This window comes from Serinus canaria, chromosome 11 (genome assembly GCF_022539315.1).
Source record: "Serinus canaria isolate serCan28SL12 chromosome 11, serCan2020, whole genome shotgun sequence".
NCBI classification, from domain to species: Eukaryota; Metazoa; Chordata; class Aves; order Passeriformes; family Fringillidae; genus Serinus; species Serinus canaria.
Genome location: NC_066325.1, coordinates 12701202 through 12725741, shown reverse-complemented (window position 1 = coordinate 12725741; position 24540 = coordinate 12701202). Strand labels below are relative to the sequence as shown.

Here is a 24540-nt window from a genome sequence, read left to right as displayed (position 1 = left end):
GGGGGACCCACTGCACGGCTGGCACTGACACCCACGCTCACCCCACACAGAGCCACAGAGGGAAAAAACACCCTCCTTAAAATGCTGCACGTGATTGTTGCCTCCTTATCCACAAGTATAATGGCACATTGATGGAGGTGCCAGAGAACCTTGGTAAAAACAATTTAAAGAAGAGGAAAAGGAGGTCGTCACATTCAGAATTGCATGATCCCTGCTTGAGTGCTGCTTTTTAGAGCCCTCCTTCTCATGCAGGGCAGGGACAACGCTGCCGGCTAGGGCTTGGCCAATGCACAAGGAAATGCCAACTGAGATGTGTCTGCCAGCTCTCCTAGAAATAAATGGATCTGTGCCTCAAACCATTGGCCTTTGCAGGGAAGGAAGAGCTGTTTTTCCAGTGCATCCTCTTCCAAACCTACTTCTTGCTGGGATGGAGGTGATAATGTCCCAGTGCAGCTGATGGATTTAGGCACTGTCAGAGAACACCGTCTCTTTACAGCAACCAAGAGGGTTATCATGTTAAAATATTGCTTAAGCCTAAAATAACTTAAGAATTTCTAAAGTCATGACCTTGAGCCACGATTTCCCTATCCAGCCTGTGTCCAGGCAGGGAGTGGGCACTGCAGGGAGATCCATGAGGGTCTGTATACCAAAATCCACTCCAGAACAGGGACCAGCATCAGTGTTTACACTGTGGCTCTGTGAGGGTTTGCCCTCTGTTTCTCTCATCTCCTCCCAGTGCCCCAATGGCTGGATTAGCTGTAGGATCCAGTGCACAATCCCGCAGAGCAGCAGTAATGAGGTTCTGAAGCTGTGATTTTGACTTCATGGGACATTTTAACTCTGGGTTGAGTTTTACTGCCTTGGAGATGTCTCAGTTGGAGGTACCCCTGGAAAGGTGTGAGTAAGGGTGTGCGTGGCAGCCAGAAGGTAGAAAGGGTGAAGAGAGGGCACTGGGGACAGAGAGGGGACAGCCCTTGGCCCCAGCTGGGTGCTGACCCTGCAGAGAAGCTGAGACTGAGATGGCAGTGTGGGTTTTGGAGGCCACTGCAGCTGCCCAGGGGGTCAATTGCCTCTATCCTCCTGTCCCCAGTCGCCCCCCGTGCCTCCAGTTGCTCCCCCAGTTCTCCTGACCTGTACAAATGCCTCCCCTAGTTCCACACAGCCAGCTCACCCCCACCTCCCTAGCTGCCCCTGCATCTTAAACTGCCTCTCAGCTCTTCTGACCTTTGCAGTTGCCCTCCGGGCCTCCTAATCCCACCCCAGCTCTCCCAGATGCACTCTGATATCCCCAGTTGCGCCCCCCAGCTCCCCGTATCTCTGTGAGTGCCCACCACCTTCTCCAGTCTTACACTTCACTTCATCCCTGACCTTTGCAGCTGCCCCTCAGTCCCGGCCCATCTCCCCCATGGCTCCGGTCCCTCTGCCCTGCTCCCCGGTCCCTCTGCCCTGCTCCCCGGTCCCATGGCCCCCATCGCCCGCGTTCCCCCCGACCTCCCCCCTCAGATCAACGCCCCCCCCACCGCTCCAGCCCCACAGCGCCCCCCCGCGGTCGCCCCTCGGGCCGCGCCCCTCCCGCTGACGCGGCGCCTGCGCGTGCGCGCGTGCGGTGCCGGTGCCGGCGGATCCGCGTCCGGCGGCAGCCCCGCGGCCCGGCCAAGCCCGGCTTCCCCCGGCGTGCCCCGCCCCGCCCCGCGGCCCCTCGCCCATCATGTTGGTGCCCGTGTTCACGCTGAAGCTCAACCACAAGATCCTGCCCCGCATGGTGGCGCTGGGCCGGTACGACGGGACGCACCCCTGCCTGGCGGCCGCCACGCAAGCGGGCAAGGTAACGGGGCAGGAGCAGCCTCGGCGGCTGCGGCGCGGCCTGGCCCGGCCGAGCAACCCCGGCGGCCGCCGCGGAAGCCGCGCTAACCCCGCTAGCTCCCTGCCAGGGCTGAGCCGAGGCAGGGGCTGGGTACTCGTTCCCCTCGCCCTGTGCAGACCCGCGGCCCGTGCGCTCGAGCTGCGTGCGGGCACGGGGACGCGATGCTCGAAACCTCGCTCTACTGCAGCAGGGAGCTCGCAGACATTAATAGCAGGTGACTAAATTGAGCAGTAGCAGAGGTGCCCAGAGAGGCTGTGGAGGTACCAGCCCTGGGGAAATTCAAAAGCTGTCTAGACACAATCTGGAGTAACACGCTCTGGGGGACCCTGTTGGAGCAGGAGGTTGGACTATGTGACTTCTGTGGCTTCTTCCAGCCTGAACCAGTTTACAAACCCAAGCTGCCGCGGAAACTTACTTTTTCTAGCAGACAGCGGGATTTTTTGAAGCCATGGCTTTTATCATGCAGTTCTCAGAGCAGCGAGCCTTGGCAGTGTTACAAACCAAGCTCTGTGCTGATAACGGGGCTGAGGTTTCTGTGGGTGATGCACAAACAGCCTGACGGGAACAGAGAGCATCCTGTGTGCTCTGTTTGAGTTAGAGACATAAACAAAACAGGATTAACTACAACCTGACTAATAAAGCATAGGTTGAAGCATAACCCACAGAGGCACTTAGGTTGTAAATACAAAGAGGATTCATCTGTGATGTTTCCCAGCATTGTTAATTTTATTTTGGCACCTTTAGGAACAGCATAGAACAAGGGCTTGTCTGAGGGGCAGACTGCAACCAGAAAGCAAACTGTTGAGCCTCTGACTTGGCCCCAGGCAATTGCAGTGACTGAGCATTGGTCAGTGAAAGTAAAACTGTATTTATCATTCATCCTTTTAAAATTTACCTTGTTCATCTACAGATGGAGGTTACAGATATGTACCAGATAAATTGTCTTAAATGTTTGGGATGTTTTGCAAATACTGCTACCAGCTGGAGGTAATTTGTTTAGTTTGTTGTTGCTCCCTTTGGTTTCCTCGTTTTGCCTTACTCCAAAGACTTGTCAGTTGTCATTTTCAGAAACAAAGCAATGATGTTGCAACTCCACTGGCCAGAGCACTTCTTTTCCTGCCATTTGCCTTTTTCTAGTATAGTTTAAAGAATAACTGTGAGAAATAATATTGTCAGTAAAACCCCCAGTCTTTTGTCCTCATTTAGGTTGGGTGAATGCCTTTTTCCTCATCACAGTTTTTATCCAAACAATAGTCTTTACTGTTTGTGTACAAACAGATGCATGTGTTGTATTAATATTTATATCTTTGTTTCTACAGGTTTTTATTCACAATCCTCATGCCCGAGGACAGAGAATAAACACAAACCGAATGGTGCAAAGTAACCAAGATGCAGACATTTCTCTTCTGAACATTAATCAGGGGATCACTTGTCTGACTTCGGGGGTGCTGAACCCTCAGCTGGGTTATGATTGTCTTCTGGTTGGAACACAGACTAATTTATTGGCTTATGATGTGTACAACAACTCAGATTTGTTTTACAGAGAGGCAAGTTGATTTAAATGTCTGCTTCTTTTAGTATCTCCATAATTTTCTGTTTCTTTGAATTGTAAAGATTACAGTTTTTACTTTACTTTGCCAACTAATTATGTGTCTGTGCTATGCATTATTCCTACTGCTATATTCAGACTGTTTTGTCTCTAGAATATCTGCAGTATTTCAAAATTAATATATGAAAATTTACACTCACACATACAGATATACATTGCATTCATATGTCCCATCACCTAGCAAGACCAATTTAAAAAAAATAATAGACATTCAGAGTTTAGCTAAACTGACAGTGATAATGTTGGATGCTCTCTTCTTCACTTGTGTGGTCTGATGTATTATTGTCTCCTGTTTCTTTTTCCTTTAATGCTTCTCTGCAGGTTTCTGATGGAGCCAATGCAATTGTTCTTGGGAAGCTGGGAGATATTTCACCTCCACTTGCTATTATTGGTGGAAACTGTGCCCTGCAGGGCTTTGATTATGAAGGAAATGACCGTTTTTGGACAGTAAGGCCATGCATAATAGTTTTGATGTTATTAGAAAATTCTTTCAATGGCAGTAAATCATCCCGATTTTTAAAAATATGATAACTGTTAATTTAGTTGTTGATTGTTCTTAATTTATCTCAGGCCTGAAACTGTATTTTGGCCATGTATTCAGTGCACTCGGATGTTACTTGAACACTGATTGTGTCAGTTGCTCTTTTGCAGTTGAGATAATAAAAATAATTCAGCTTCTGACAGCTGTGACCATCACTGAGTGCTGTCCTTCTCTTTGCAGGTTACTGGAGACAATGTTCGTTCATTAGCACTGTGTGACTTTGATGATGATGGAAAAACTGAGGTTTGTAACCATTTACACACGAATTCAGCTGTTCTTGTGGTCTTGTGGTGAAATGATTATAAAAAAACTTAGATTATCCAAATACAACTGACTCACATCACCAGTTAAAGTTTCTCATTTTTCTTTATGACAGGAACAATACAATGAAATGCCTGTGATCATCAGTTGGCAAGGCATCTATTTCAGTGGTATTTCTTGAATATGCTTACGGACTTTTTTAAATTTCAGAGAAAGAACTTGCAAGCTTGCACATAAAAGTGAACTTTTAGAAAGCTGTTCTTTTGAAGAGCTTCACTTACACTTGGTAAAATCGAGAAATCTGTCTTCACATCCAGCCCTCCTGTTTCCTGTAGGGACACGGGGAAATTAAATACTCTTTGCTTTGCTGATTTAAAATGACAATAACTTGTAACACACATCTTGCTGTTAATGATGTGGGACAAACAACAGGAAACAGCTGCCATTCTGATCGTGCAGACTAAAAGAGATTGCCGTACAAATTCACAGTTTCACCAATCTCTTTTGGAAATGTTTCTTCATGCCAAATGAATAACTGTGCTTCTGAATATGGATCTTTAAGAAGAGTAATAGCTTCCTAGTGTACACCACATGCAAATCAATATGAAGTTAAATCATTATGCTAAAAATACTTTTGTCATTTGTCTTAAGACTTTAAACATAATTACTTGGGCTTCTTTGTTTAGTTCCTGAAAAGTCCTCGTTTGGAATATCCAATTGGACTATGTAATAGTGATGGGTAAAAGGCCTTGACAGTTTTCATGTGGTTTTTTATAAGCACTAAACTGATACAGGCCCTGCTTGATTGGTATCTTTAGGAAGTGAAACGGTTTCAAGTTTTCAAATCAATTTTTGCACAGCTCCCCTTTGTATTCTTTTAATGTGCTGAGAGGTGCTTATAGAAACTGGAGACAGTGTCTAGGGATTCAGAAACCAGGAAACTGATCTATGACACTAATTGCAAATGGTTTGCACTTGTGCTTTTAAGTGGGTTTTGCTGTATTTTTCTGCTTGATAGAAGTTCATTCTCGGCAGTCGGTGCTCCTTTGGGCTGAGTAGAGCTGGATACAATATCCGACTAACTTGTTGGGCCAGTTACCCCAACATGCATTTACTGAGATGTTTTCAGAGTTCTTTTTGATCTTAATTATCTAGGTGATTTTAAAGGGTTTTTACTTATTTATTTACTTTTATTTGTGGCTTTTGTGAAACTGCCTCTGGTTGAAAACTGAAGTTCTGAGAAAATGCAAGAAGAAGCTTCCTAAGTTATCACTATGTGTCTTACCTGGTAAATGACTTTGTTAGCTTCATTTTAGTTCTTTCCACCCCAGTAAAAACAAGTTTACATTTAAAATTTACTGATTTTAAAAACTGCATGAATACACTTTTAGTAGCTAACAGAACTAACTTGTCACTGCCTTCCTCAGGATTTTTGGATTGATGAAGGTTGCTTTCTGCCATCTGGCAGAAGACTTGTGGAGCAGAACTTTGACTTGCTCTTTCAAATTTCTGTCCAGTGGAATGGAAGTCACTGAGGTGGACAGGGTGAATCAAACTAATAAAAAAAAATCTAGGCACCTCTGGAAAACATAGCATCACCAGTAATTGTTTCAGAATTGTGTGCTTTTATCTGGTTGCCTTTTTCTGGTGGTTGCAACTTTGTCGAGAAATCTGTGCTTCTTAAATATGTTAACTGTTACATATAATTTCAATAGCTGCAGTAGACTTAGCTTGGTATGATTTAAGTTGACATAATCTGAAGCATCTTTACTTGGGAAGAAAAAAAGCCTTTAATATTTTTAAAAATCCAACTTTGTTATGGATTTGTATCTCTTTTGCCAAGTAAAGATGAAAGGCTCATGGGTTTCAGTGCGGAAAAGTACTACCAGGTTTTAGACTTGGATTTGTAATTCTGTTTTTCATTGATTTGATGGATGACTTTTTGGACAAGGCACTGAGCAGATCTGTTCTGTGGTTTCTCAATTTGCAAAAGAGAACCTGACAATTATCATGATCTTCAGTATGAAGTTTTCCACTGGGCTCCTTTCCAGTTAATGCCTTCTACCTGGTGAACTAGGAAACAGGAAAAGAACCAAAATGTAGGAAATATAAAGGAGTGAGGATGCAGAAAACCCAATTAAATGCTTATAGGTATAACCATTTACATCAAGACAAAGCTGATTTTACTTCTGCTTGGCAGTAGTGGCAGCCACCACTTAGGTTGGAGAAGCAGAGGTGATTGATACTTGGATTCATTGGGGTTGGTTGTTTGTTTGTCTTGGGGTTTTTTGTGTGTGCTTGTTTGGTTTTTTTTTAAATGAGGGATCTTCAGTGCAACACTTGCAATGTGGTATGGATCTGTTAGAACCTCTTCATTGCTGCACTTAAAGTATTAATTTGTCTTCTGGATCCTGGTGCTTGCTTCCTTAGCTTGAATAATTATTTTTAAGGAGCACTATTTTTTTTTCAGCTTCTTGTTGGCTCTGAAGATTTTGACATCCGCGTATTTAAAGAGGATGAGATTGTGGCAGAAATGTCAGAGACGGAGGTAAATTATTTCTGGCTAATGTTTATTATAGTTGCTGACAGAGCTGAAGGTGTTGTGTACTCTAAAGCTTCTCTGATCAGATTTATTGTGTAGTTAAGTAATTACTTAACTATTTGGCACAGTGTCTACTCTGCTAGAACTGTGAAAGTTTGAGTTTAATAATGTCTTTCATTATTAAGGGGGTTTTTGCTTTGTTTATTTATAAATCTGTTACCCCACTGAGAAAAATGACTATTCTTGGCTGACAGTCAGGAGCCTGTGCAAGGGTGATTAAGGTTGCTGGATTGTGATTGAAGCTCTTAGTGTCCTCTGAGTAAAAGGATGTCTTCTGCAGTTTTCCTCAAATGTTTTTGATGCAGTCATGATGATGTAACTTGTCCCTGTGTGTATATCCAGACAGTGCATGGCAGGGTAGAAGGAGGATGCCCAGGCAAAACTGGAAGATTATGTTGCAATTGGAGTAACACACTGGCTATGTAAAAAGAGCTGTGGTGACTAAAGTAAGGTGTGGGGGCAGATATGTTTACAGAGGGATAGGAGTAGCTGTAGGAGTTGCTGTTTAGCTTAAGAACTGAGAGAAGATGCCCACTGATTTTGGTTTCCAGGAAGGGAGTAAAATATTCCTTATCACTGCATTTAGAAGTGTTCTCAGTCCTCTCACAGCCCTTCTGGACCCAAGGTAGAGTCAGGTCACAGACCTTTGTCCTTTAAGATCTGAGGCCTCCCAGCAGCCCAAGATGGGACTAAAAGGCTTAGCTAATAAACCACTTAAGAAGAGCTATAAAAGACAAAGCCAGGCACTGTTCTGGAAAAGGAGGTTGTTGCTATTACTACAATTAGAACTGGGCCTGTAATATGTCTTGCTCTCTGTGCAGTGGCTAGTCTGGTCATTAGATATTTGTAGTTAAAGGGATGCTAAAGGTCTGTCATTCTCAAGTGTGATTTATTTCCAGATCCTCAGTAGAATTGTTTAAGTTTACACCTGCAGTCATAGGAGGCCTGTTACGATTCTACTGTTCTGACATAAAAGGACCCAGCAGAACCTAAACCTTTCTTTTTAGAAGGTAAATTCAGGGAACAGTGTCTTTCTACATTATGTTTGGTTTGGAAGTCTTGGGTAGTTTTCATTTTCTGTGTTTAATCACTTACTCTGGTGAAACTGAAGCTGTAGACTGTTGTTATTCTTATAAATGGAGAATAAATTTGGGTTTATTGTTACCTTTGAGTTTCTGACTGTTGCTATGGTCTTCTGTCCTTACTGGGTGCTTGTAATTTAGTTTGATACTTAGGAAATACTCGGCAGAAGATTGTGAGAGGAATGAATAAAGGGTTTGGAAATAAAGTTTTGTGGTAAAACATCCAAAGGGCACAGTCAGATGAGTTTAGATAAAATGTCAGGGGAGAACTTAATTGAAGGAAGTCTCCTGTGCTACGTTGTACAGAAGACCAGACAGATGATTGCAATTGTTGCTCCTGACATTAAAATCTCTAGTCTCAGTGTGTGGAAAAACCTGCATTTCCAAGCCCTGAGAACCTTAGCTCAATGAGGAATGGGTTTTAAAAGGAGTGAGAAACAGGCCAAGTTATGACTCTCAGGTCTTTCTCCCGAGCTTATTCAGGTAGGACACCTAGCCTGGTTCCAAAGAAGCTGTGTTCCAAAGAAGTCCAACTGTGGCAGTTTTTAATTTTTATCTTACTTAGTACTGGGCAAAGATTTTTCTACCAGTAATATCTCTGGGGCTTTCCTAACCTGGGCAAGTTGAACCTTTGGCATCATAAGCTCCTTAAGCTTAAGTAATATTGTGTGTAGTTTCTCAATGATAGTGTGTTAGCCCTGATGACCACAAGAATCCTATGAGCAGTTGTTTTGCTGTCTCTGGTAGGAAATAGCTTCTCAAAGTACACAGTTTGAGGGCAGTTCTGCAATCCTTGCTGAAGTGTGTCCTAACTCTGGAAATACAGCTTGTGTGAGGAAATCCTCCAAGGTCTTCAGTGATTTCAGACTTTCTTAGAAGTTGTTACTTCAGTACTCAGTGCTTCCTACAACAGACTTACTTACCCCTTGGGAAATGTAGGACTCAGATGACAGATCTACAGCCTGTTCCCTGTTAGGTGAAGTTGCACAAGTTCTCACTCCTGTGTCCTCTCTCCCTCCTTTCCCCTGCAGACCATCACTGCCCTTAGCCCCATGTATGGCAGTCGCTTTGGCTACGCTCTGGCCAATGGCACCGTCGGAGTTTACAACAAGGCAGCGCGCTACTGGAGGATTAAGGTTAGTCCATTGTTGGAGCATCATCACTGGAAGCTTGAAGGCTACCTGGAGACTTGGTATCTAATTCCAGGTCATTCTGCTGTTACCCTTAGGTGAACTTTGCTGAGCTGAGAACTTAATGTAATTTTGTTCTTACAAAATCTGCCTGTTTTTATAGGTTCTTATAAAATACCAGGTCAGTTCCTGCAGTGCTTTTGGGCTGTTGGTGGTGGTTTAAACAACAGGGATACAACCATACAGCTAGGGATTCTTCAGCTTAAGAAGAGACATTTGAGTTTGAGTTATAAAATCCTCTGGTTGGATCAATAAACTTTTTCAGAAGCTGAAATCCTGTGTTGTCTATGTTCAAGGTTAATTTTTCTCATCAATAGCAATTTCCTGCTCCAGCAAATCAGTTTGACAAGATCCTTTCCTGATGCTCATTTTGATATTCTTAATATAACACAGAACAGTGTATTTAATAGTAATAAGAAGATTCCTTGCGAGGTGGCAGGAAGAGGCTCATGGTTGTCCTCAGTAGTCTAATTTTATGACTGTGTTGAGGCCCTCATACCTTTTTATTAGAGGATTTGGTTTTGTACACTTTGTTTCTCTGAGTTCTAATTATCTGCTTGGATGGAAATGTATTTAAAGGAACTTTCAGGTTCTTTAAAAGCAGTGTACTAGATTAGTAGTGCAAGGGCTAAGATGTCACATGTATCTGTGACCTTAGTGATGCTGAAACTTCCTGTTAAGAGGCATAGTTGTACTCCTTTCTGTACTTTCTGTAGTCTCGTAGTGCAGTGTTTTGCAAGTGGCAAGCATGTGAAGTTTAGAGAACATACCTGGTTTAATTTGTTCTTTCTTCTCTGCCCTCAGTCAAAAAACCAAGCAATGAGCATACGTGCATTTGACCTGAACTCTGATGGAGTGTGTGAGTTGATCACTGGCTGGTCTAATGGGAAGGTGAGTTTATACAGGGGTAAAATGAGGAGCTGTAGATATGGGGGCTGTGTTTGAACAAGGCTGTTAAGTTATCTGTTGAACAACAACCAAAAAATGAAAAAGACTTAGAAACCTGAACACTGCAGATCTATTGCAATAAACCTAGTTTGTCTTGTGAGTCTGGTGCCAAATGCAAGATCAGAGAAAAGCTGCTTCCCCTGCTTAGCTCAGAGTCAATTGCTAAGGTGTGGCAAGTTGTTTCCATGGCAGCAGAGATCATATGCCACATGCTAGAGTTCTTGAGTGTCTCTATTCAGGTGTGTCTTGAGGACACGTGAATAATTCTCTGCTGTGTGTTCTGAATGTTCCCAAACCACAGGGAAGACAAAGCAGTTATGTAACAGGAGAGCAGCGTCAGTCTTGACTATGGCAGGATTAATCAAGCATTATTTCATTTTATGTAGAGGCATTTTATACAGCTCAGTTTTAGTCTTTTAAGCCTGTTCCTTGGTATTCCCCTTTGCCAGAAATGACTGTTTTAACTGCCACATCTCTCCTGGATGCAGCTTGCCAGGTTTTTCTGTAAAGCTGTGCTTTTTTCTTCACACCTCTTATTACTGTCATTAGCCTGCGGCACTTTAATAACTTCATATCAAGCTGGCAGTCTGGAGCCCTGATGTGTTGTAACTTACATTGGATTAGATGTATAACATTGTCAAAGAGAGAGCTGTGGTGGTGAAACAGCAGGCCAGAGGCCTTACAAACTGAATCCTGACTCCAACTGACAGAATCTGTGAGAAAGCTGACAGCTCTTCATGAGAACAGAGTCCCGCAGCAGTGAAAAACAACTTGTTTTCCTTGGAAAAGAACTCTAGGACTGTAGAAAACAACCTGCTTTCCCTGAGAAAGAACTCTAGGACTCTGAAAAACTCTGGCCACCTGTATAAACTGTTTTTACACCATTAGGCAGGAAAATGAAAACTGTATGTTGCAAACAACTCATTCTGCACGTACACACCAGTGGATTGAGTGACCAATCAATATAGGGTAACAACTTGTTGCTGCCCAGCTGGGGCTAGACAGGAGATGTTCTTTAAAAACTATATAAAGAGATGGGTGAATAAACCAGGATCTTTCCTCTTTGCTCCATAAATGTGTGCCCTGCATCTTTCTTTACCGAGCTCCACAGTGACAGAGAACCTCTCCTTGCTTTGCTCCTGTTCTTTTCCACTGGTAGCCTCTACCCAATTTGTTGGTCTGAAACAGTCCATAACTCCTAGAACGAGTAATGCTGTGACCTGTGCTTTGGAAATTACATGGTGCATGGAACTGAGCCCAGCTCATCCTTCTTATCAAATGAAAGATAATTGAAGGTTGTGGTATTTGTGTATAAAAATAAATCACCACAGAAGGGCTGCAGTTGAGAGGAGAGGTTGTAAATATTCCATTAAATTTATTTCTGGTTTAGTCCCATCATTGCTGCATCATATGTGCATAACCTTTCCAGTGCAGATTTGCAGTTCCTATTATTTCCTTCCTTTTTTAGTTTTGTAACTTAGGGAAGGATCTCTGAAGAGAATGTGCTCCTTCTAGAGTCTTCCTAGAGATCATTTCTTGATAGTATATTTTTCATGTGTGGTGCTTGGATGAGCAGAGCTGCAACTTCCCCTCCAGTTCTGTGAGCAGAGCTGGCTTTCAGTTAACAGCTCAGAGTATGGCATTTAGAGCTGGCTTTTCTCTTCATGCTGAGGCTTGGAACTTTTTGTTTTTCCAGGTTGATGCACGCAGTGACCGGACTGGGGAGGTCATCTTTAAGGACAACTTTGCTTCCTCAATTGCAGGACTGGTGGAGGGGGATTACAGAATGGATGGGAGCACCCAGCTAATCTGCTGCTCAATTGATGGTGAAGGTAAAAGCATTGTTAATGATATTAATGTAATACACAGCCATATCAGGCACATCACATCATCTCAGATTAGCTAAACATTGTGCTGGTTCCAACGTTTTGTGTGCCAAATTCCCTTTGCTTTATGTGCAGTTAAGGGAATTTTGAGTTACGCTACCTGCAAACAGGATTTTGAATATTGCCTTTTCTGTGAGAATCAGCATATGTTTCATTATGATCCAAGAAACCATCAAAATTCATTTGTCTAATGGAAGAAACCCCATCCTAATGCAAAGATAATGATATTCAGTACAGACTCTGGTTCTTCAGGCTACATTATAATAGATGTATATATAGGAAATCTTTTTTCTGTGTTATAATTCTTTGGCCACTTTACAGTAGGTAAAGGTGTTTAAAGAACTAAGGGGTGTGTGTGTTTTGGTTTTCTTCTGCAGATGAAGAGTTTTTATATTAAAAATTTTAGATGTTAACAGTGCTTTGTTTCCTGGAAAATGCTATCCTAAGATTGGAGAAGTGGTGGATTTATCCCACCATGCATTCAAGAAGTCAGACCTTGTTATTGTGAGTGGAAATAAATATGATCACAGATGATTTAAATAAGCTCAGTATGAATGTACAGGGATGGCTCCAGGAAAGACACTGGTGTGATTATCCGACTCCTTGGCGTCAGTGACCTGAGACAAGCAGGTCTGGCACAACCCATTTGAAACAAAAGCCTGTCCTTGTTAAATAGCAGTGTGTTTTGCTGACTGTCTTAATCACAGGCTATGGGGATTTGCTGCATTTGGGCTTCAGCTTATAAACCTTTTTCCCAAGCTTATGGAAGGGGAGCATTGTAAGCAGTTCTGGGGAGCCTTGTCCTAGCAGAGTTGTGTAGGTTGGTATCATGAACATGATTATCCTTTTCTGATGTGTCCATTGTAGACAAGCCTTGCGTGATGGGGATCCCTTCAGGCCTTAGTAATTAGTGTGGCTGGGGTTATATATAGAGTGTTATTAGAGTTCTGTTTGGGACCAGCATCCTTTCACACGAGGTGTTCTCCTGTGTTGCAGTGGTTTTTGTCTTGTTCTCATTTTAAATGAATGATTCACTAAGAAATAATAAAGTGTGTCCTTTCATTGGAGGGCAGTGTGCAAGCTGAATGATTTCAAGTTCCATGCCATGCAACTTTTTAGAGGGCAGCAGTCATTTGCAGTCAGGCACAATGTTCTTCCCAGGTAAAAGATTTTTGTCCCTGGCTTTCATTGTCAGAGCTGCAGTCGGGGTGCGCAGCCTTAGTGTAAAATGAAAGTTGTCTCATCACCTGTTCAGGTCCTCTGTCTCCACTGACAGAGGTATTTCCATAACGCTGTGCTCCACTGGGCTACTGGGAAACAAGTCTTACCCCTTGAAGTGAAGTATCCCTTGATTTGGGGAAAAGCTAATCTGGGTATTTTGTGTACTGGCTGATTAACAGTGACTTACAGCCACTTCCAGACAGCAGCTACTCCTCTGACCAGCTCTAGAAATCCAGGTACACATTTTGTTAATTTTGCATAATTGTAAACTTGCCTAAGCAACTTAAAGAATGATTGCAGTGGGAATCCTCTTGTAAAAGGACTGGGTGCTGCGCTTATCTGGTCAGGTGAGTACAGCTTAAAGACAGGTCGGAAATTCACCTTTTTTTTTTTTTTTTTTTTTTAATATGTGGCTCTCTTGCCTCAGTCACCAAGAAAGTGAGAGACTGTGGGTCTAAATCAGTGCTCAGGTTTTCAGCTGAATAGTACTAGCTGAAGACCAGAACTGCAGAGGTGGTACAAGGGAGTAATGTAACAGAAACTGAAGTTCTGGGCAGGCTGTTGAAGTCTTTGCTGAAATGGGCTATGTTTTGTTTTTATACAGTCCGAGGCTATCTGCCAGGAGGGGAGGAAATGAAAGGGAACCTAATGGATACAAGTGCTGAGCAGGATCTTATCCGAGAACTTAGTCAAAAGAAACAAAATCTTCTGCTGGAATTGAAAAATTATGAGGAAAATGCAAAGGTACTGCTTAAATAATGTGTAGGGCCAAAACACACCTTGGTGTTGGTATAAATCCAGAGTAATCTGGGCAGCGGTTGTGGGGCAGTCCAGACAAGTCAGAGCTGTAGCTTGTCAGGATGCAGTGAGATTGTCTGCTGGGGGCTCCTGCCTCTGCATTTGGCTTGCTCCCTGTGCAAGTCCAGAACTTGCTTTTTGTATTTTAATAATGCTTTCTTTGCTTCTTCCTCTTGCCAGAGCAGTTGTGCTTAGAACTGGATTCCCTTCAGCCTTGTGCTTTGGCTTATGACTGAAAGTTGTAGTTTTCAGTCATAAGCCATCTTGGGAGTCAGAGGGGATTGTGTGAGAGGATCAGGTCACTGGGTGAGGGCAGAGAGCACTGCCAGGATATAGAAATCACACTTGTGGCTTGATGGTGAACATGCCAAAAAATAGTCTGAAGAAAGACCAAACTCATCTTTGGACAGCAACTGACCACCATGGCAGAAGCTTGGAATTCTGTAAGATTGTGTTTAAAATTGATGTATGTGAAGTGGTTTTTGAGTAATGGTTTGCATACAGAGCTGGTCCATCCACAGTGAAGCACTCAAACTTATTGTAGCCCAAGTGTCCACAGCTCCATGTCTAATCCAGCCACCAGTCATAGCTAGTTGGAAGTGTCTGGGAATTGCTGTAATGCAACCTTCCTCTAAAAGAAAAGAGAACTGACTTGTGTGTATGTTTTCTAGGTTTTTTGAATGAAAATCTTGAAATTCTGATACTGATGGGTGGTATGTGTTTTGTAACAGGCTGAATTGACCACTCAGTTGAAGGAAGCTGATGGGCAGAGAGGTGTGATTCCAGCAAACACCCAGCTCCAGACAGCCCTCTCAGTTAATCTGGGCTCTGACAGCCAGTCTGCCCATGTGGAGCTGTGTATTTCCACCACAAATGGTGAGTGGTAACCTGCAACCATTGATATTCACTTCATGTAAAATGATGCAAATTTTTAGTTATATTTAGCTGGTGATTTGAATGTCTCCCCTTTATTGTCTGTAACGTCCCTTTTGTGGTTTCTTTCCTTTCACAGAGTTTTGAATCGAGCTTTGTTCCTTGGATGGGTCTTAGGGGAGAGGAGTTTGATGGAATTTGTTTCTTATTATGTGTTATTTTCTGAGGCAATTAACATATAACTTGGATGAAACCAGCCTTGGTGATCCCTGCAGCGCTTCTTGTGTTGATTGTAAACACACAGCTGCATTAGTGAGGGTGTTGCATGAATGTAGCTGCATCTCAGCTGGCTTTACATGCAAAACTGGAATTACCCCAAGACAGGAAATTCACCTTGCACCAGGCATGCTGAGGATGCAGTCAAGTCCAGTAGTCCTGGTCACCTGGGATATTTTAACAATTCAGAGGAGTGATGGAAGGAGTTGAACATGCTTAATTTTGAAAACAGTGGTGGTTTGTTGCCAGAGGACAGCTTTTAATTTGGGAACTGCTTTTTCTTCCTGTTGCTAAGACACAATCATCCGAGCTGTGCTGATCTTTGCTGAGGGCATATTTGAAGGAGAGAGCCATGTGGTCCACCCCAGTCTCCAGAACCTCTCAGGCTGTGTTCGTGTTCCCCTAACTCCACCCAAAGATGTCCCTGTGGATTTGCACATCAAAACCTTTGTGGGTTACCGAAACAGGTGAGTTTATGGTGTGATCTCTGCTGGTCTCCAAACTGTGGGACCAGGAAACAGCAATAATGTGGTTTCATGCTTGTCCCATGGGAAGTGCACCGTTAATTCCTGGGTGCCCTATTTCTCTGTCTTAATGATAGGAGAGCTGGGATGCTTTCTTAAAAGCACTGATGCACCTGTGGCACTGAGTTCTTTTCCAGACAAAGTCTAGATGCTCTGGAATCACTGTGATCTGTTGTGTTCTGGTTCTGCTTTTAGGGAAGGAATGCATATTTTTCCAGGAGATGTCTTGCTGTGGGTGTGTGGAGGGAATCAACAAATGCAAAGACTCTTATCCTGTCATCCCTAAGGGGCTGGGCCCTGGATGGTGGCTGCTGTTGATGGAGTACTTGAGCAAGCCTGGAGAGACAGCTTTGTCTCTCAAGCTATAAAGTAACTCTGAACCCATTTGGCTTCAGGGCAAATAGAAAGTAACACATGCTTGCTTTCAATACAACATTTTTCCAGTCTCTGGTAGAAATCTCTCCATAGGAAATAAAATGTCTCTTCATATACCCTTGAAAACAGCTTTCTTCCTGCTCACGTCTGCCAGAGCTGTTGGTGCCTGAGGAGGCAGCATAATAGGGAGGCATATTTTGAGAGCTAGCCACCCACTGCAGAAAGACTGTATGGGACTAAATTCCCTTTCTGTTTTCTCTAATTGCCTTTATTATTGCTTTTAATAAGACTTCACTGACCTTGTAAAGAAAATACCCAATCATATAGTAAAATTGCAAATGTATTAGCCTAGAGAGTATACTTCAGTGGAAGGATTATTGAAAATGACAGCAATGGAAAGGAATCATACAATCTCATGATAAGCCTGGAATTTCCAAGTTTCAGTGTTTCTTCTGGGGAAGCAGTAAGCAGCTGATTATGTAACTGAAAACTGTAGATGTTAATCCCCAGCTAAAAAAGAACCAGGAACCATTGCAATAGGTGAATCCCTGCTATGTTATTAATTCTCTGTTTTTCTGTTGGGTTGCTTCCAGCACACAGTTCCACGTATTTGAGTTGACAAGACAGCTTCCCCGCTTTTCCATGTATGCCCTGAGCAGCCCAGAGTCAGCCACAGAGCCCCTGAGCTTTGTTAACTGTACCATGAATGAGAGGCCACAAAGGGTGAGTTTCTGCTCTTCTTCCTGGTTTCAAGTCTTGCATAGATGGAGGGTTTGCAATCAGCTTGAGATTCCCAATAGAAAGGAGAAATTATGCAGTGAGCTGCACTACTGGCCTTTGGAGTCTGTGTATTTCAAGTCAGCCCTGCTTTTTTCTGTCTTTAAAAGATGACTCAGTTGAGGCACTCCAAGCATCAGGAATTCCTGCAGGAACTAAAGGCCTGAGATCAGAGGATGTTTCAGATATTATCTTGTTTGCTGTGTGCCTACTGATAGCAGGAGACCTGTAGTGAGTGTTGAATTTTGTAAATGAGCAGAGAACAGGAAGAAAGAAGCACAGTGCTCAGGTAGTGGCTCAGTTTCATAGCAGTCTCTGATTGTTGGATTTGATTATTTTAGGAATATTCAGCTTTGGTGCAGGATTCAATTGTCCTCATTCTAAGAAGTTCACGACATGGGGTTTTGGGATGAAATATAGTAAATGAAATTTCCACGGTACCCTGAACAGAGTGTTCTGGTGCACATTATTTGCAGGGACATTGTGTGGTTCCCCAGGCTTTACACACAAGGGATGGCTGATGCTCTTAATTTTATTTTTGCAAGATCGTTATGTGGCTGAATCAGAGCTTCTTGCTGCCAGAGGATGCAGAGTTCCAGAGTGCTCCCTTTCAGGTTTGCTTCACTTCCCTTCGTAATGCAGGTCAGCTCTGCATCAAAATCAAGCCTGGTGGAGAGGTGAGTACCTCCCTGGACAAGGGGAGCAGCCCTTCAATGATATTCCAGTATAACCAGCATACCCATACTGCCAGTGGGAGGCAGTAAAAGTGAAGGATGACTTAACAGGCAGAGAAAGTACACATGCTTTTGGAAATTTCTGTGTCTGTTTCCTGTCAGTAGGTAAAATTCCAGGGCCTGTTAGAGAAGTAAACTGCTTAGCCTGAGGATCTGTAGGAAGGAGACAAATTATTATCTCACAGAATGGTTTCAGGGAGCCATAATGTGAGGAACAAAGTTTGCTTGTAACTTCTGCCTGTAACTGGTCCTGTGTGCACAGATGCCTCTCTATCCCAAACCTGAATAAAAGCCCCTTTGAAATCAGTGTGTTCTTGTCTTCTGAAAGCTGTAGAGCTTGCCCATGCCCTTTTGATAAAAGGACCTGCTTTGATTGTGGGTAACTGTTGTTAGGCAATACTGCTGGGCAGTTTCAGATGTTCTGGCATGGAAGAGTGCTAAAGTGCTTTCCTTTCTTTCTGTCAGATTTCTATCAACACAGATGATATTGATTTAGCTGGTGACATTATTCAGTCAATGGCCTCTTTCCTGGCCATTGAGGATTTGCAGGTGGAAGCAGATTTTCCTGCCTACTTTGAGGAGCTGCGGAAAATATTGGTGAAGGTGAGGAGGCTTTGGACATCTCTGAGTAGGCAGATAAGCAGTCACTAGGTTTTTTTATGAGAGGATCTCTAAACTAATTAACCTTTTTTGTGGAAATCAGCCCACAGAAAAATGGCTGCTGTGTATTCTGTGGGACACTCAACTTTCTGTCTGTTTTTGTTCTGTAGAACAGGCCCTTGGTCCCATCAGTTGGTTGTTTAGGATAAAGTAAATATGTTGTCTGGGAGACTGAGCTCTGGTTTTGGGTGAGCATGTGAGATGTGTATCTCAGTCTGCTCACCCTTTCTGGGGGCAGTGGGGAGTGAGGGGAAAGAGAACAGTGTCAGGGATACTGGTTGGTTGGGTTGGGATGTTATTTCCTGTTGCCCTGGGCTGAGGTTTAGCCTGAACCCTGTGTACCCAGGGTGCTAAGGACCCTTGCTCACTAGTTGTTTCCCTGGACAGGTGGATGAGCATCATGCAGTGAATCAGAGGCTCACTGCTGACATGGCTGAGCACTCCAACCTCATCCGCAGCATGCTGGTTCAGGCGGAAGATGCCCGGCTCCTGGGAGACATGTGAGCAGTTGCTTCCTGCTTTGTGTATTTGGGCTTTAGAATGGCCAGTCTTTGCTTTTCAGGAAGAAAAGGGCACAGAAAAACATCAGTGTGATACAAGATTGCCTAGTTACAATTTTTGATGTAGAATTGTACCTTTGATGGTCTCATTGTGAGGTCTCCTTGAACCATGTTGTGTTCATTAGGTAGAAAACCAGTCAGGGGAAGGCAAGAGGGCAAGGGTAGGAGCTTAGTGTATAGCAGCTTGAATCTACTTCAGGATGGTGAGATATGTTAGAAAAGATACATTGATTGAAGAAGGCAGGAAAAGCTATCTGTGGTGTGTGAAATTTTGAGAACAGCAAGAAAGAAATGTTTGGTGTCAGGTTTTCACAGTGATTTTCTGTTTTCTGCTAATTTCAAGCTTTACTCTGAAGAGCAGCAGTAAAGAGGCCCAAGCTACTGCAGGGCAGTGGTACTTTCACTGGGGAAAGTGGTGCCTCCACTTCGCCTTGCTGGATTAAGTAACTGCAAAAATAGGCCATTCAGGTTTTTTTAGGACAAGAATGAGTATAACCAACATGTCTAGACAAGTCTGTTGTCTTGTAGCTGGCAGACATGCAGGTGACTATGGTAGCCAACACAACCATGTATTGCTACATCTTTATATTGACAAACCTGGAATGACTTTCTTATCCTCAGAGATGCAAATAACTGGACTGATTGTTCCCCAGGAAAAACATGAAGACACGGTACTGCGAGCTGTATGACCTGAACAGAGATTTAATAAATCAATACAAAATTCGTTGCAACAATCACACAGAGCTGTTGAGCAATCTGAAAGCTGTGAATCAGGCAATCCAAAGGGCTGGGCGGTTACGTGGTAAGTCTGTGTTTTTGAAAGCAGTGGGGAGTCTCAGACCCCCAGGGAGCTACATAAGATATGTCCCAGAGGTCACCTGGATTGGTTTAGTGACTTCAGGCTTTTTGGCCTGTAACTCAGTCAGTAGAAGTCATCTTTCATTCTTTAGTCATAGCCAATTATGTGTGACAGTCAACTGTGAGTGCCCCATATAATCTGGGATCACAGTTCTGTAAAGAGCAATTTGAAATAATTTCCACATTTCTGAATGAGGCAGAAATTTATAGTTTTGTTGAACATACTACTTTAAAAATGTTTTTAGAATTACTTCAGTTCTTAGTTTATAATTCTGCTTAAAAAAAAAAAGCAACTACTAACTGAAGCAGGACTGTTTTATCTGCATTATTAGTCCTGTAGGTCTTCGGTGAGAGAGGTACTTTTTTGTATGTTTGTAGCATTCCCCTTCCAACAAACTCTCATAAAACAGAGCTACAGGGGATTCTTCTTTAAAGAGAGGATTTTATTTATGTACTAGAAAAAAGGTGGTGATTCATCATGTGTTAAGAAAGCATTTGAAAGAAACCCCAGAATTTTCAGCCTGGATCAAATAAGTATTTTTACCAGTTTCTTACTCTGTAACTGAGTTTTTTTCCCTTTCTTTTCCTTTTTTTTCCTCCTTTCAGTTGGCAAACCTAAAACACAAGTGATCAGTGCTTGTCGGGATGCAATAAGAAGCAACAACTTCAACACACTGTTCAGGATAATGCGTGTGGGAACAGCTTCTTCTTAGGGACAGGAGCAGCAGCTGTGCAGAGGCAGTGATTCCATGCACTGAGCAGATAATGGGTGACAAGCAGTTAATTCAGACCCCTACTGCACTGTAGGGTGAAGTAATTACAATGGTATTGCTGTAGTTAAGTTGTCAGATGAGAAATATTACACAGACCAAAACTCCATAAAGAGAGCATCAGAGTTTACGTGCAGCTGTGGTATTTATGTAAAACAGAAGTTCAGTTATTTTTTCTTACAGTAATTTATTTATGTATTTAAATATATTTTGTAGTTAAGGCATTGGTCTTTTCCATTAAAACATAGACTGGCTTGACTGATTTTGTTCTGATTTAGTTGGGGAGGTGTTTACTGCTAAATTTACATGTTGAAAAAACCCAGCCCAAACAACTTCTCTGATTTCTGCTGCATAGTTCATTTACACTTGAACTTCCTGTGCTGGAGAGTCTGGGGTTTCACGCAGGGATGCGTGGCTCTCTAGGTAAACTGCAGAGCAGTGCATGAAAACCACCAAAAGATAACATCTTGCTGGCTCTTAAGCCAGAAGATCTTTGACAGGTATCCAGTTCCATGATCTGTGCAGGTAGGAAGTGGTCTGTTTCACATCCAGAACTCTCCCCACACCTGGACTGCAGAAAGTTTTGCTTCTAGCTACTGGTTCTGTGCTGCTGCTGGAAAAACTGCAGATACTGAGGTGGGCAAGGGTGCATTTCAGGAACAACAAAAACAAACTACATACCCAGGCTTGGTGCATAATCATGAAGAGCTGGTAGTACTTAATGGGATCAAAAGAAGGTATTGGAAAATGACTTGGCTCCTGGCACAAACCTGTTTAGTTGTGTGATCTCTTAGAATTGGATTAAAATATTACAGTAAGGCTCTATCTCAGATCTAAAGGTATTTTAGAACCTCTGCCAAAGCAAATTTCTTTTGGAAGCTAAAAATAATCTGCACAGGATGGAGGTTGGGCCCCAGTGCTCCTGCATCAGCATCACCCTTGCCACCATACAATGGTGTTAGTGACATGGGCAGGGAGGAGTTGGCCCATCTTGAAGTTCTTGGGTGCCTTCTTGGGGCTGTCAGAAGGGGTCATGGCCTCTAACTGGTTTTTCTTAGGAGCCACTACTGAATTTAAACTAGCAACACCCTTTGTTACAGAGCCACTGTTGAGCATGGTGTGACCAGTTGAATGGGGAATGTGATTCTCACATGTTTTATTCCCAAAACTGCCCCTCGCCACTGCCTTGGCCCCTTCCATTTTGGAGAACTATGCTGCTGAAAGCACAGACCTGTGTCAGTCAGAATCTGCAGCCCAAGCTCATTTGAATCCTTTCCAGAAACTGGTTGTTAGTCAAATCCAGCTGCTTGGTAGAAGGGTGGTGAGCCACCCATGCTGTTCTAAGCAAGTGAGCTCAGAGACTTGATTATGGAACAGTCTCCTGGCATAAGTGCCGGGCTTTCTGCCACTTGCTGTACCTGTTCTCACTGTTTCAAGGTCTTGTTCTTTATGTTCAAAATCCTAATGCTTGCTTACTTACATTTATGTACTCTATTTAATGATAAGAGAGCGAGAGAGCGGCTCTGATCAGAAAGCAGCTTTCCCATTAGTCTGATTTTCAGGACTACACACCAGGCACTGCCAGTCCCAGCTCTGGTCTGCTCCTGGCAATGAGGTCAGTTCTTCACTTGCTGTCCAGACCTTTGGTAAGGCTGATTTCCCCTATCTAAGTTTCTGACAACAGATTTGTAATTTATTTTCCTGTAAAACCAACTTTTAACTTTGCCAAATGGAAAATACACCTACTTTGCAAACGGCTGCACCTAATTGTAAATACAGATTGGTATCCAGCAAGCACATGTATGGAGAAAGCTCCCATTACTGGCACTGTGTAAATGAAGGCCCCTCTTCCTCCAGTAGCTCATGTCATTTGAAATTTTAGTGAGCAAAGTCTTTCCTCTGTACCTGCAGCACCAGTCTTGCCTGGGGCAGCCTGTGGCTTTAGGGTGGGAGAGCAGAGACACGTTCATTTTTAAACCTTTGAAAGCTAACTGCAAATTTGGCTTCTTAAATTACTTCATCTGAGTCACCAGAGGAAGAAGGGTGGTTCCTTGTGTGATCAGGTAGATAGGGGCTTGCTCAAGCAGAGGCTGGTATGCCCTCTAGTGTAATACTTATTATTAAAAAGCAGCAAGCTCTAAAGAGCTCGACTTCTTCCCAATCTCCTGGAAGGATGTTCCAAGATCCACCAAGCATATTGTTAGGCTCACAATGCAGTCAAAGAAGTAACTTTGTTTTGTTAATTAATTTACTCCCAACTTTGCCTAGCAGACTATGCTGTGAATAGCTGTCTGTCACTTTTATTCCAAACTACCCAAATAATTTTGGGTTTTTTTCTTTGAAACCTCCATTATTTGTCTCATTATAGGGGAGAGCTCAGAATAAGAACTTGTTTCTCTAAGGACTGCTTTCTTCCCAGGAAGAGCTGCTGCCCCAATAGGCAGAAAAGTACCTCAGAAACCATGATGCAAAGGGTTCTATCCTCACTTCAGGATTTGTTTCTAGCTTCATCCCCTTGTCTTTGTAAGTGGCAAAGGAAGATTAAAACCAAGCAAGAGAGTTTTGGCAGCGCACAGAGATGCTGGCTTCAGGAAATGAGTCAGAATATGAACAAGATCTTGCAACAGCAGCTTGGGGCAACCACCTCCCAGCCATCCTTCCTGCCCAACAGAGCATGAGGGAGTAGCTAGAACTGAGCAGCTGCTCATCATCTGGGATGGAACTGACACTGGGCCTAGAGAGTCCTGCACAGCACTCTCTAACAGCAGTGCTGGCCCCTTGCTCTGGCTCCTGCAGGGGCTGAGATGCCTTTCCCTTTGGAAGCAATGGCAGGGGTTCGTTTTTTGAACTTTGTGTATTGGGATGGAAGCTGAAGCTTGTTGCTCCTCTATCTTCATACAGACATGCCACAGGACATCCCACCTGCTGGAAAGGGTGCAGAGTACTCATGGCAACAGTGAGCCTTGCTTTGAGTTTACTGCTCCTCTACTGCCAGCTGTGGTTTTACACCACTGTGGTGGCCTCTAACAACAGGCCTGGAATGGGAGAAGGAGCAGACTTTCATCCAAAGCTGCCCTCTCCCCGCCCAGGAGAGACAGGAGCAATGAAACGTGCACACTCACCAGCTCACTGCAAGCCCGTGGCCTGCACTGTCTGGCTTGCATGAGCTGCAAGAACACCTGCCTCTGAGTTTCAGGTAAGCAGGTGCAGACCAGGGCCGAGCCTCCAGCAGTGTGTTCTGTACTCTGGCTGTCTTCTGAAGCATTGGTACAGCTCTGCTGCACCTCTTGGTGGGCTGGACGCCTCAGAGGTGAGTCTGGCAAAGTCCTGCTTGCAGCGAATGTGGGGCAGGTGCACAGTATTGAAAATGTGCAGGGAGGGAGGTGTTGCACCAAGGCCACACTCACTGCCTTTCTTGCAGTGTTTACCAGAGGACTTGGCTGGCTGCTGCCTCAAAAGATCTGAGCTGATCTCCAGTGACAGAAGCCATGTTAACACCCAGGAGATCCCAGGACATTACAAAAAGGACACAAGGCCATGCTGTTTGGTGACCTTCCTACTACCTGTGGACACCAAGCCAGTAAAAGGTAAGTTGCCTCATTCCTACTTCCAGTCCCTGGCCCCTGTTCTGAGGCTGGAGCCTAGCTATCTGCACACCCACCCAAGGAGAGTGTGCAGGAGCAGGTTTCTTCTTGGCTGTTTAACTGTAAATTCTTTGGAAAAGGGGCTGCATTTAGGTCTGTCTGCACAGCATTTAGCACAATAAAGTCCTGCTCCTTGTTATGGTGCCAAGTCCTTCCCAATGCCTTTATAGCCTCACTGTCTTCCTTCCCAACTACAGAGTTGTGCAGCTGGAAAAACCTCATATTTCCCACGGCGGCTCCTTTATTTTTGTCTCAGGAACACCAGTAACACAGTTATGCCCCAGAAAATGTCTTGGGCATTTTCTAATAAAACTTGCTTGACCAGTGTATGAAACATTTAACTGACCCATTTCCTTTTTTTTTTTTTTTTAATAAAATCAGTCAGCAGCTTGGGGCAATGGACAGTTGTAACTCTCACCCTGATGGGTCAGAGATGGCACTGTGCTGCTCCCATGAGAGAACAGCTGGAAAGGTGACAGCTGTGTGA

At 43.6% G+C, this 24540-nt stretch overlaps 1 protein-coding gene across 2 annotated transcripts; it reads left to right on the top strand.

Annotated features, from left to right (window-relative positions):
* The first annotated feature begins 1653 nt into the window (after positions 1 to 1653).
* On the top strand, positions 1654 to 20667 carry BBS2 (Bardet-Biedl syndrome 2). Of its 2 annotated transcripts, none has more exons than XM_030227655.2 (17): positions 1654 to 1825; positions 3184 to 3411; positions 3795 to 3920; positions 4195 to 4257; positions 6746 to 6823; positions 8991 to 9095; positions 9954 to 10040; positions 11794 to 11929; positions 13809 to 13948; positions 14734 to 14878; positions 15447 to 15618; positions 16644 to 16773; positions 17373 to 17504; positions 18027 to 18164; positions 18609 to 18721; positions 19435 to 19583; positions 20246 to 20667. In XM_030227655.2, exons 1-17 carry the CDS (start codon positions 1709 to 1711, stop codon positions 20350 to 20352), a joined length of 2166 nt encoding a protein of 721 aa, XP_030083515.1. In that variant the 5' UTR covers positions 1654 to 1708; the 3' UTR covers positions 20353 to 20667. The 2 variants fall into 2 exon arrangements, with proteins under 2 accessions (XP_030083515.1, XP_030083516.1); XM_030227656.2 differs by lacking the exon at positions 1654 to 1825 and adding an exon at positions 2807 to 2851.
* Positions 20668 to 24540: the final 3873 nt, after the last annotated feature.